General features: G+C 49.0%; 1 protein-coding gene across 1 annotated transcript in view; it reads right to left on the bottom strand.

Moving 5' to 3' along the window:
- The window catches only part of HK1 (hexokinase 1), a 64,757-nt gene that overhangs the window by 27,699 nt on the left and 23,573 nt on the right, over positions 1–13,485 (bottom strand). Inside the window, exons 3-4 of the mRNA XM_015562102.1 lie at positions 6,454–6,602; positions 1,117–1,236 (exon numbers count right to left, since the gene is read on the bottom strand). Coding sequence (XP_015417588.1) covers positions 1,117–1,236; positions 6,454–6,602 — 269 coding nt within the window. The remainder of the gene's footprint in view (positions 1–1,116; positions 1,237–6,453; positions 6,603–13,485) is intronic.

Here is a 13,485-nt window from a genome sequence, read left to right as displayed (position 1 = left end):
AACAAGTGACACACAGGAAGGTGGGTGCATAGCACCGGGAGGTCCAAAGGAGAAGCAAGGGCCTCCCGGGGCTGGCGCCAGTGACCAGCAGATGCTGTGGGGGTGGCATCCTGATCAGAGGCGTTCTAATGAGGATGGCTTCCCGGTAAACAAACACCACATCCTGCAACTCTGACCAAGTGCTTCCCAACCTCTCTCCATCACTGAGCCTACTTTTTAACCTTCACTTGCCTGACTTTCATACATGGTTCTCTCTACCTGATGGCCACAAATATCATCACCTCATGGTCATGTCTACAGAGTTTCTAAAAAAATATAAGACATGCAGCCTGGCCAGTGTGGCTCAGTTGGTTGAGTGCTGTCCCATGCACCAAGGGGTCGATGGCTCGACTCCTAGTCAGGGCACATGCCTGAGTTACTGGCTCAATCCGCAGTAGGGGGCGTGTAGGAGGCAGTTGATCAATGGTTGCCTCTCATCAATGTTTCTCTCTCTCCCCTCTCTCTAAAATCATCAATAAAAACACATTTTTTAAACGTTTGCATATTAGTTTAAAATGGCTAGAAACAGGGGTGGGTGGATGGGTGGATGGATGGATGGGTGGCTCTGCCAACAGAACAACAAACATTTCTGGAAGCCAGGGACAGTACAGTAGGCCCTCGGGTTACGTTGGAGATCCGCTCCTACGGCGCGACGTAAGTCGGAACCCACCCTCATAAGCCCCTACGTCACTCACGTGGAGCACATACACAGCAGTAATGAAGTGAAACAGTAAAAAAATTTAAGAGAAAGATAACAATTCCTGACCTTTACACTTGTGGTAAATAATAATAAAAACATAAAGCACATATGTACACACGTCGAAATGATGGAACTTTTTTTTATATAAATAAAAGGGAGATGGCGACGTAACCACGAAACGACGTACGTCGAGTCCAATGTAACCTGAGATCTGTCTGTATTTACACACACACACACACACACACACACACACACACATATGTATATGTGGCACGCAGACCTTCCCATAAACAAAAGGGAAAGGTAGTCAAGAAAAGGTTCGTGAGCTTTTACCCTCTGGGGCTTCCCTCGAGCCTGGGATCGCAGAATGAACTTACCTCATCTATTCTGGTCTGCCGACAAGGGAAAGAAAATGTGAGTCCCACAGGTAATTTCTTGTCCTTGATTTTTTTTTTCTCCATGAAGTCTCCCAGGCACTCAGCGACATGGTCAAAAAGCTGGGGAGAGCACAAGAGCAGTCAGGAGGGAGAAAAGCAGTTCAGGGAAAGTGTGAAGACACAGCACCCTGAGGCCCTGCTTGAAAAGCCACAGTGAGTGTGAACGGCAGAGACAAGTCCCTTCACACAGCCTGTCCTGGGGGCCAGCACGGCTGAGGGAGCATTTCAAACCCTTCAAACAGAACTGCCCTCTTAGCAATCCCTAAAAGGTATTATCAGGGTATTGAGGACATTTAAAATAGGAAAAATATTTTAAATATTAAAACTCATAATTTAATTTTTTTTAATTAAACATAATAGAAATCAGCTCATCCCTCCATGTCACACGGTCTCCATCAGCCACCCTGGTGGAGTGCCCGCCTGGCCCCTCCAGAAGTCATTACTCCGTCGCCATTGCCCCAGACGCCTCTGTCTGTCTACCTCAATCTGCAAACCCCAGAAGCTCCGCAAGCAGTCCCACGGTTGCTAGCGCACTTGAGCGGTTTAGCAATCTTCAGGCTGCTGTATTTTTTTTTTTTAAGTTCCAGGTCTTTTTTTTTAATATATTTTATTGATTTTTTACAGAGAGGAAGGGAGAGGGATAGAGAGTTAGAAACATCGATGAGAGAGAAACATCCATCAGCTGCCTCCTGCACACCCCCTACTGGGGATGTGCCTGCAACCAAGGTACATGCCCTTGACCGGAATGGAACCTGGGACCCTTGAGTCTGCAGGCCGACGCTCTATCCACTGAGCCAAACCGGTTAGGGCAGACTGCCGTATTTTTACTTTTTCCTGAAGTATAATGGACATGCCAAAAAGAGTGCCCATGCCCTAAGTGCAGAGTTCACCGGGTTCTCACAAGCTGTATCCACCTGTGTCACCAGGTATTAGATCCAAAAAGATCAAGAAACACAAGCTATCAGCACACAGACACCCCCTGGGGTCCCCTCCAGGCACAGCTGCCACCACCAGCTCCACAAGGGTAACCGCCAGGAACCCTGACTTCCACTGGTCCTGCCTGTCCGCCACGCATGAACGGAACGACACTGCCCTCCCAGGGATGTCTCTTTCGCTCTGTTTCGTGTGTGAGTCCTCCACCTGCTGTATGTCTTTGTAGACTGTTCATTCTCATGGCTGCACAGTATTCTAAGGGGTGAATAGACCATATTTAGTGGATTGCGGTGTAAGCTCACCTGCTCCACCACACGCTGCCTGGGAAATGCACACACATCGTGGGATAGACTACAAAGAGGCCTGAACACTGTTTCCCTAGCCCAGTGACGGCAAACCTTTTGAGCTCGGCGTGTCAGCATTTTGAAAAACCCTAACTTAACTCTGGTGCCGTGTCACATATAGAACTTTTTTGATATTTGCAACCATAGTAAAACAAAGATGTATATTTTTGATATTTATTTTATATATTTAAATGCCATTTAACAAAGAAAAATCAACCAAAAAAGTGAGTTCGCGTGTCACCTCTGACACGCATGTCGTAGGTTCGCCATCACTGCCCTAGTCTCTGAACAGAGACTGTCAGTGATGGGGGCTCACCACCATTAAGGCAATCTTTTTGGATCTAATAGCTCCCTTCCTCTCTAAAATGTACCCAGAACCGAATATAGTTTCATATGTGTTCTGGCCGAGTTCTCAGTTGAACTAAGAACTCCCCTTTTCCTTAACTCTGTACTCCACAGTCCAGGTATTACCCCGCCCCCACCCCACCCCCCCTTCTTCACATGCCGTCATAGCACCAGGCCTCCCTTCTGTACGGAACTGACACAACTGCGGAGCTTCTTGGAGCCCAGAAGGCGGCAAAGCCGGGCCACCCGGGCACAGGCAGCACACCGGGCCTGCTCCCAAGGCCGTCTGCCTGAAGGCTTTCCCTGCGGGGTACCCTTGAGAGGGGACCAGAAGTCACCATTCCCACCTCTGTCTTTCTCCAGATGCCCCAGACCCAGCCTAAAGTCTGACTTATCTGCCAGGGTAAAGAAAAGCCTGTCCGCTTGGATGCAGGAGCCCCTGTCCCTGAGTCAATGGGACTCAGGCTACGCCTGCCGCCGGCAGCACCGACGGGGAGACACGTGGCCACCTTCCCCCAAGGCTCGGCTAAGCTCCCTGTGACCTACATCTGAGAGCTATAAGCCCACTGCTACGTCCACCCCCACTCACCCATCATCCCCCCGCCCCCCGCCCCGTCATCCGCACGCACAGAGAAGGCCAGCAGGCTGCAGAGCGGATTCACAGGAGTGGGGTGCACTAACCAGCCCCCCCACAACCGAGCCAAACATAACCAGCCAAAGTGCCCTGTTATGAAGGGAATGCCGTATTTGTGAACTGTCCAGGGGCTCCAGCAGACAGGAAGCCACCCCCAGCTCAGGCGAACTATGTCTGGGACCAACCGGGGAAGGCTTCTCTGCATTCAGGGTCCGAAAAACATTTTTCTCTTTTCTGACAACTTGCTAGTTATTTTAAAAGTCCCCACACACAGACTCAGTTCCTCTGACAGATGACAAACTAGCACTAAAAACACCTAAACACTTCTTATTCAAAATTCCCTAAATGAAGTGATGCTTTATGGTTGCATGCATGCTTCCAAAATTAAAGCTTACAATCGCATCAAAATTAGAGATACCGTGTGTGTGTAGAAAGAGAAAGGGGAGGTTAGAGCAAATGGTTAGCAATTGGGAAGTCTGGACCAAGGGCTATATGGGAATTCTTTGTGCTTATATGAAAACTTTTCTGTACGTTCAATATTATTTCAAGCAAATGGTTTGCAAATATATTAAGAATTCCCAACACATTTCAAAAGATGTTATCACAACGCCCAGAATTCGGCACTGTTCAGAGTCCGTGAGTCTGAGTTGCTTCGTGGGCAAAACAAAGCCCTTAGTTTTCCAGAATACTCTACAGGTCAATACGAGATCTCAGAAAAATGGGCCACCCAGTAGTTATGTCTAACTTCACACCAAACTTCTGCAACAGAGGTTCCTTATCCTCCCTATTTATCAGCTGCAACCTTCTCCCTCATCCCCTGGACTTGCCCACAGCCCTCCCATTTCCTCACCACCAAAAAATTTTTAAATAAATGAAAACAAGACAAAGACAAAGCCCGGACTAAGAGTGTTCCATGTTGGTAAAAGTGTCACATCTGGAGCCAGGCTGCCTGGGTTCAAATCCCGGATCTATCCCTTATCAGCTGTGAGACCCAAAGGGCTGGTTACTTAACATCAAGCCTCAATTTTTTCCTCTGTGAAATGGGAATAGTAATACCTATCCAAGAGGGTTGTTGTGATGATGAACTTAGTGAATCCATATTAAGTGCTTACATTAGTGACTTATATATAACAAATGCTATGTATTTACTATAATACTACATCATCATCGTTATCATCATCATCATCTTCCTTCTTTGCAGACCGGTTCAAAAGGGCAGAGGAGAAAACAGACAGCAGGAAAGAAAGTGAACCTGGGGCTGCGAAGATGGGGAAAGAGGCTGGCAGAAACGAGGTCCCAGAGGCAGCAGTTAGAAGGAAGTCACTATGGCCCAGCTGGTGTGGCTCAGTGGTTGAGCATCAACCCATGAACCAAAAGGACAATGGTTCAATTCCCAGTCAGGGCACAAGCCCAGGTTGTGGGCTCAATCCCCAGTAGGGGGCATACACAAGCAGCTGATCAATGTTTCTCTCTCATCACTGATATTTCTCTCTATCCCCCTCCCTTCCTCTCTCTCTAAAATAAAGAAAAAATATTTTTTTAAAAAAGAAGGAAGTGAACATGGCCAGTATGTACTGTGGGACAGACACCCCTTAATTTGCAAACCCTGCCAAAGCACACAGGAATGTCGAGGCACAGGGGGACAGTCCCAGGAGTGAAGGCAGCAGGCAGAGGTGGCTCAACCCAAGGACCATGAGAACAGAGTGCGCCAGGTCAGTACTTGTTGCTAAATGGAAAGCGCAAGGATGCCACCCAAGCCTGCCAGCCACTGCGAGGAGGAGCAGTGCAGCAGCCACGGGGCAGGGCTAGGAGCCCCACCAGCTGGCAGGGTTCGCGCACACACGCCGGATGAATGGGCCGGTTTCTAAGCGGGACACCTCGAGGCAGGGCCATGGATGAGGGAGACAACCCAATTCAGTGGCTGAACCACTGAACCACTGGCGGGTCATCTGCTCCAATGACAGTGTCACGGCCTGAAAAGCTCTTAACCAAAACCCTCAGAAGCAGGTTAAAGGCCAGGCTTACCCCTTTTCTCAGAAAGGCAGAGTGCTTGCTCTAGTCCCACTCATGTTAATTTAGGAGCATAGTGGAGCCAAGAGGAGGTGGCTGCTGGGCCTCATGTCAGAGCCTAGCCCAGAGCAAATGGGTTTTCTGGAGAAATTAGTCATGGACCTTAGAGTGAACACACCCTCCCTCAAGCAAATATTTGGCGATCTCTGAGCCCGTACCTTGGATGGCAGCCATGACCCAGGAGGCAAGCTACAAACTGGAGGAGCCAGAACATCCACAGGGGTAGGGGCTTACAGGACGCAGACGTGGCTGAAAACCTGACCAGGGACTGCCTGAACCCTGACCACAGGGTCCTCAGCCAGGGACCCGCCACTCACTGCAACCAGACGGGCAGGAGAGGGCTGGATGGGTCCTTCTGAGCATGAGCACGAGCATGGCCATGGCCCCCCGGCCAGCAAAGGCAGGTAGCCCTTGCAAGGGGCAGGGGGACGAGGGGGTAGGGGGGAGCCCTGAAGTGGGTGGGGCTCTGGTACCAAGTGAGAGAGGAGGGGACGGTGATTTTCCACTTAAGGCCCTGCCCGATTTGCTCTTGGTGCCCAGGACTCCCAGGAGGCTATTAAAGCAGGTGGCCAGGATCCCTTGATTAGTCCCGGGATTGCAAACTAAAATTCCTGCCGCCTCATAGGTGCCAGCCACACCCTCGGTGGTGAGGTGGGTGGGGAGGCCAATGATTAGGAAGGGGTGTTTTGACACAAGGGCTCTGCTAAACCTGTGCTGAGGATCCTTGGGGAATGAATGCCTTTATCCAACAGAGCTGCTGGATCTCCGTCTTCACACCCCCGCCTGTGACTGACAGTCCCTGGAGCCCCATCCACCAGTGTCCCCAGGCAGCGGGTCTCTTCAGGAAGTCACAGCTTCCCCCAGGAGTCCCCCTCCACATGCATCGATGACGGGCTCCTTCCTGGAGCTCAGGACACCAGTGCTGTGGGGTCTGGTGCCCAGGGGACCCACCTGGCTTCCGTTGCCGTGCATGATGTTCTCCGGCGTGTCATACACCTCGGACTCCATGTGAACATTCTGGTTCTTCTCTAGGCTCACTTGCACCCGCAGAATTCGAAAGTAAGACCCACCAAGGTCCAGGGCAATGAAATCTCCCTTTTCTGTTCGGGGAGAAAGCAGGTACTGAGTCAGATTCCGGTTTTACGAAGGCCCCACACTTTGCCACTTCTCCTGGGGTCCGACCATCCCCTCCCGGAGGCACAGCACTTCCCGCCAGGCACCCTGAAAATACCCACTAAGTACAAAGTCCCACCCCATCTTTCTCTAACTCTTGGCCTACATGAAAAACAAAACTAGCATTTCTACTCAGCGATACCCTACCTCTGAGGTCATCCCATAACTTGGGTTCCTCCCATGTCAGCTCAGACAGGATTACAGCTAGGCCAGAGCTCCATTTATTCCCCAGGGGATTTTTAAAAAATTATTATTATTATTTTTAAGAACTCAGCCAGTGTGATTCAGTGGTTGAGCATGGACCTATGAATCAGGAGGTCACGGTTCAATTCGCGGTCAGGGTACAATGCCAAGTTGTGGGCTTGATCCCCAGAGTGGGGCGTGCATGAGGCAGCGGATCCATGATTCTCTCTCATCATTGATGTTTCTCTCTCTCTCTCTTCCTCTCTTAAATCAATAAAAATATATTAAAAAACATATGTATACATATAAAACTTATCATTTTGCAACCATTTTTAAGTGTACAATTCAGTATACTCCCAGTGTTCTACAATCATCACCACTATCTATTTCCAAAACTTTTTATCACCCCAAACAGAAACTCTATAACCATTAAGCAATAACTCTCCATTTCCCCTCCCTCTAGTCCCTGGTAGCCTCTATTCTACTCCATGTCTCTACAAACTTGCCTATTCTAGATATTTCATAATAAGTGAAATCATAATATTTGTCCTTTGGAGTCTAGCTTATTTCATTTTGTATAAGAACTCAAAGGCTCATCCATGTTGTAGCATGTGTCAGTACTTCAGTCCTTATGAGGCTGCATGATATTGTGTGTACATATCACATTTTGTTCATCCATTCCTCTGTCGGTGGCCACTTGGGTTGTTTCCACCAACGGATTTTTTGTGTGTGTGTTTTTTTAATATATTTTATTGATTTTTTACAGAGAGGAAGGGAGAGAGACAGAGAGTTAGAAACATTGATGAGAGAGAAACATCCATCAGCTACCTCCTGCACACCTCCTACATGTGCCCACAACCAAGGTACATGCCCTTGACCAGAATCAAGCCTGGGACCTTTCAGTCCGCATGCCAATGATCTATTCACTGAGCCAAACCGGTCAGGGCTCCACCAACGGATGTTTTTAACAGAAGTCCCAGTTGATCACCTAAGAGTAAACTGGCCTGACATCGTTGCAATCCTCAGGACCAATGTGTGCAAGAACTGGGGTGGCCTCAGCAGAACAGAGAATGATGATGGGACTGTACACCAAGACCACCATACAGCACCCAGGGTGGTGGCCATGGGCAGGATTCCAAACAGTAAGCCACCACCAAACATGACCTTATTTCTCATTCGTTACCCCCACACATGCTCCCCAAAAATCAGTTAAAAAATCTGTTCATTTTCCTAGCCAGCGTGGTTCAGTGGTTGAGCATCGACCTATGAACCAAGTCACAGTTCAATTCCTGGTCAGGGCACAAACTTTTAAAGCATAAAAGGTTTTAATTTTGATGAAATACAACTTATTTTTTGTTTTGCTGTTTGTGATGTGGGTATCATTCTCTATGAAGCCATTGCCAAACCCAAGGTCACAAAGATTCACACCTCTATTTCCTTCTAAGAGTTTTACAGTTTTAGCTCATCATAACTTTTAAATTAATTTTTTATACGGTATGAGGTAAAGGTCCCACTTCATTCTCTTGTATGTGGATAGATATCCCAGCATCATTTTCTTTGTTCTTTAGTGCAGATCATGAAAATTCGGTCTGGTAAACAACTATAAACCACTTGTGCATAGGGAAGTCATAGGCACAAAAGTGAACACCATGCTAGGATAAAATTATGAATGTTTTTATTTTGTTTCAATATTTTAAAAATCAATTCACTGCTTTAATGTTTATATAAATATTTTTTCATGTTTTACACTGGCTCATCATCATAACTTTAAAAAAAATAGCATCAAGAGTTTTTTGTTTGCCAGCCTGGTGGAAAGTCTCATTTTCAGTCGACTAAAAGGCCTAAGGAAACACAAGTCCCAGGTGATGGAGGTGGAACCTGCTTAATGGTGCCAGTGTTGACAGCAGGTAAGAGCTTTCTGCCCTTCATGCAGGAAGGGGTCGGGTTTCACGCGGTACCTTCCCAGGACCCAGGCCTAACGGTTTTCAAGGTGAGTGAACATGACCATAGCCCCCTAAGACCCAGGAGGAACCTGGCCTTAGGGTGCGTGGGGCTGGCCCGCACTTCTGCAGCTCTGCAAACCCCTCCCCGTGTGTCCCAGCCCATGGCCTGTCCACCCCAGCTCTCTGCTGCTCTGTGTTCTCACCAGCACAGGTCAGCGGGGTCCTGGGGAGTTGGGTCAGAAAGGGTGGCCTTGAGATGTCAGGACAAGGCCAAATACCGGACACTCCACACCCCTGGAGGTGGGGACGGATGACGTGCGGGGGCTTTCCCTGGAGGCAGTTCCCAAAGGATCCCTGTCAGCCCAGCGCAGCGCCTGTCCTTCCCTGAGCAGCGACCCTCTTTCGAGGGCGTGTTTGTGCTCAAAGAAACGGCAGTTGGCACCTCTTCTAGAAATCACATTTGCAGCTCAGGAAACAGGGGACAAACATTAACTCCCTTTCTCAGTTTATGGCTTAGGAAGCTCCAACCAAACCAGCCGAATGGCCTGCTCGTGGTCACACCTGTGGCAAGGCCAGGGACCCTCCCTTTCTTAGTCACTCGTATTCTTGTAAATGCTGTGATGCTCATTGTTTTTACGGGTGTATGTCCTATTTTCCTTTGTTGGATGATAAGCAACCTGAAAGAAAGGCCAACTTAGCATGCTTCCCTCCCTCCCCAGTTCTGAGTCCTGCACACAGCAGGCCATCAGCAAGGTTTGCTGCTGGTACAGTAAGAACAGCCTGGGTCAGACACACGGTCTGCTCGGCCCCATTCTCGGCCACGCAAAGGACAAGGAATGACTTCCGGTAAGGGCAACATGCTATCGGGTCAACTTTGCTGCCTGTCTAGCATATCTTTAGGTAACTCTCCACCCCCACCCCCGCTTCAGCTCCAGGGACCAATGTGTGACCCAGGAGCATCCAGAGTCACCCATCTTGCCACCAGGATTGGTTCGGGGTGGGCACATGACCCATGCCAGCCAATCGTCACCCTCTGCAAGACCATCCCTGGGATGGCCAGCTCTGAGGTGAGGAGTCGGCTGGGGCTGCAGGGCTGTCTCCACCTGAGGGAGAGGTGGCCTGCGCAAGAAGCCAACAGAGACTGAAAGAATATTAGGCAGAAGCCAACTTACGACAAGATTTCCCAGGCATATGAACCAGGAAAGGGCCTCTTTTGCTTATACAAACTGGAGTTAGAGTTCTTTCCATTTTGTTTAAATGTTCACCCAAGGATATGTTTATTGATTTTTGAGGGGGCGGGGGGGAGGACATCAATGTGAGAGAGAAACATTCACCAGTTGCCTCCCCTACACACCCTGACTGGGGATTGAACCCACAACCTAGGTATGTGTCCCGACCAGAGATCAGACCTGCAACCTTCTTGGTGTCTGGGACGATGCTCCAACCAAGTGAGCCACCCAGCCCAGGCCCAAGTCCAATATTCTTTATTAGGGAACGAGTCCACCAAATGCTTGCCTCATAACGAAGGGCCTATCACCCCCTTTTCCCTCAGGTTGGCACCCTGATTCAGACTGTGGTGTCCAGTCAGCCACTGCAGAGGCACCAGAGTTCCATCTGTGGGCTCAGCCACATTTTGGGGGGGATCGGGATCGGGTGAGACAGCCCCCCTTTATCCACCTCTCCTGCCAACAACATCGCAAGGATGCCAGTGAATCCTGAAAACCTCTGAATCTTTCCTCCAGGGTTAGACATACACACTTGGTTGGGGGAAGGAGGCCTCTGACTAGTCCCATCGATTGGTAGGGCCTCCCCAAAACTCTTACACGGTCAGTTATTACGTTAGAATAATGAAGAGGAGGACAACGGCCCACTGTGACTCTCGTGGTGGTTTGCAGTTTCCAAAGCACTTTTACTTGATCCTCTTGACAGCCTGGGGCAGGTAGGGCAAGGATCCTTGTGCCCATTTTACAGATGAGGAAATGGAGGCTTAGAAAAGTTAGCTGACTTCTCCAAGGTCACACAGATGAGGAGCAGCAGAGCCAGAGATAAATCCAGTGTTCCCGGCTTTTGTTTTATTTATTGTTCTTTCCATTTCAGCCTCTTTTTGTAGTGGTGGGCTTTCCTCCAACTTCCTCTTCACATCTTGGGCCTCAGCCTTCCTTCCTGCTGCGGGTGCCTCCTACTTACAACTGCTTCCCACATTTCCCATCTCCACCGAAGCTCGGAGAACGGCTCTTCTGGAGGAGGCTCGTTAAACAACGCATCTGAAGGGCCCTGGCAACTCTCCACTCTCTAATGACAGCCATTATTACCAGCGAATAATAGAAAACAAACACAGGACAGATGTCGCTCTTGAGCCCAGGCCTGCGCTGGGATCAGGGCAAACAAAAACTGCGCTTTCATGAAATGCCTACCTCTGCCTTGCTCACTGAATTAATTCTGCACCTGAGATACGAAGGCTGTCTTTCCTGTGTGCAATCCAGATACTTGATGAGTAAAAAACCAACTAGGACTCTGGACATTCCAGAGATTTCACAGATGGGAAGATAAGGAAGCTCAAATAAGGAAACTGAGTCAGAGACAGATCAGTGTCCAGCCCAAATGAAAAGAAAGGAAATATTTTCCTCCCTTTGGCTACAAAGTAGTACTATGTATATAGAGAGCTCAAAAAATTAACAGTGAAAGAACAAGCATTAACAGTGACCGCACCACAAATCAAATTTTTTTTTTCAAGCTCCAATATGGCTCAGCAGAGCACTATTCTTTTTTTTTTTTTTTTAATATACTTTATTGAGTTTTTACAGAGAGGAAAGGAGAGAGATAGAGAGTTAGAAACATCGATGAGAGAGAATCATCGACCAGCTGCCTCCTGCACACTCCCCACTGGGGATGAGCCCGCAACCAAGGTACATGCCCTTGACCGGAATCGAACCTGGGACCTTTCAGTCCGCAAGCCGATGCTCTATCTACTGAGCCAAACCGGTTTCGGCAATCAAATATTTTTTAAACTACCCTTTTGGATAGAGCGTGCTAGGAACCATGAAGCAAAAACAAAGAAATATTCAACTCAATTTACCCTCAATTACAATTGGTATTTATAATATTCTTAAGGATAGATGAGGAGAGAGAAAAAAAGAAAAGGTTTTACAAATAAAACTGAGTGACCAGGGTCTTTGGAGGGAGACTGGGCAGCTTTGAAAAGAGACTTCTGCTCAGCCACGTCACCAGAGTAAAAAGGCTTTAACATCTTCTTTCATTTATGGTCCGTACCTTTCCTATTCCAAGAAGGATATGCCGCCGCTAAATGCCACCTTAGGGTTTACAATTTTTTAATGTATAGATTACTGAAGATCAATTAAAGAAAAACCACTACCCATAAAAAATGTCCAAAGGTAAAAAAATAATAATAGCAATGGGCTGATACAGTTATAAATAAAACAGATTTTCCAAACTCTGAGCCCAGTCCACCGGGGGAAAGGTCGCAGGAAAGGAAGGTTGGTGTCTCCCTTTCCGTGGAAGTCACATCACCCCCGGAGGGGCAGGGGCAAACCTCCACGGGGTGAGTCCAATTTGTCCTTCCGTGGTTTGGGACTCCCACTAATTCTGTTGCTGACTAATTACACGTTGAAGCAGTAATTAATACTCCAGAAGGGGAACGGCACCACGGTTTACTACGAAGAAGACCAGCATTCTGACGGCTCCAAGGGACCTGCTGGTTCTTGGTTGCTAAGTGAGCAGGGGAAGGAAAGGGGAAGGCACATCCGTCACTAAGGGCAGGGCCTGGACTCGGGGCAGGTCTCCGAGGCCTTGGCACCAATGTCAATGTCAGGGTGGGGCTGTAAGGGCCGTTCCAAGAAGAGTGTGGGCCCCAGGGCACCTGAACTGAACCCACCCATGAATATCAGGAACAGCCAGAGGAGGAAGGCTACAGGGTGTGCTGTGGTTACACTGTTCAAGTCCTAACTCTTATACCTGGAAATACGACCCTATGTGGAAGCAGGGTCTTTGCAGAAGTAATCGGGTTAGGAGGGATCATTAGTGTGGGTCCCGTCTCACTGGTATCCTCAGAAGAGGAAAATGCCACGTGAAGACAGGCACGCAGGGAGAGCACCATGTGATGGCCGAGGCAGGCTGGTGGACACCGTGCAAACCTAGAAACGCCCAGAACAGCACCAGCAGCTAGAAGAGGCCAGGACGAGCCGACCGGAGTCTCCGCGGGAGCCTGGCCCTGCTGACACCTTGATTTTGGACTTCCAGCTTCCAGAACCGTGAAACAGTGTGTTCTCGTTATGAAAAGCCACCAGCACTTCCTATGGCAGCCTAGGACACTGAAACAGGGGCAAGACAGGCCGCGGGGTGAAGGGTGGGGTGGGAGGGGAAGAGCACTGAGGGCCGGGGAGCAGACCCAGGCCCTCAGCACAGGACGGTGGTCCCGGCACTTCAGGGTTTTGGTTTCACCTCCTCCTTCTCCTCCTGTTTTTTGTTTGTTTGTTTGTTTGGTTTGTTTTTTAATCCTCAACTAAGGATATTTTTCCCATTGGTTTGTTTAGAAAGAGTGGAAGGGGGAGAGGTGGGAGCGGGGAGGGAGGGGTTGGCTGGACAGAACAGCTCCGTGAGCAGGCCAGGCTGTGCCCTCCCAGCCTCCACCCTGCCAAGTGCAGGGGCTGAGCCCCCCCCACCACCC

Source organism: Myotis davidii, unplaced genomic scaffold, assembly GCF_000327345.1.
Source record: "Myotis davidii unplaced genomic scaffold, ASM32734v1 scaffold134, whole genome shotgun sequence".
In the NCBI taxonomy this organism is placed as follows: domain Eukaryota; kingdom Metazoa; phylum Chordata; class Mammalia; order Chiroptera; family Vespertilionidae; genus Myotis; species Myotis davidii.
Note: the sequence above shows the minus strand (reverse complement) of the source record. Positions and strands in the feature narration are given on the sequence as shown.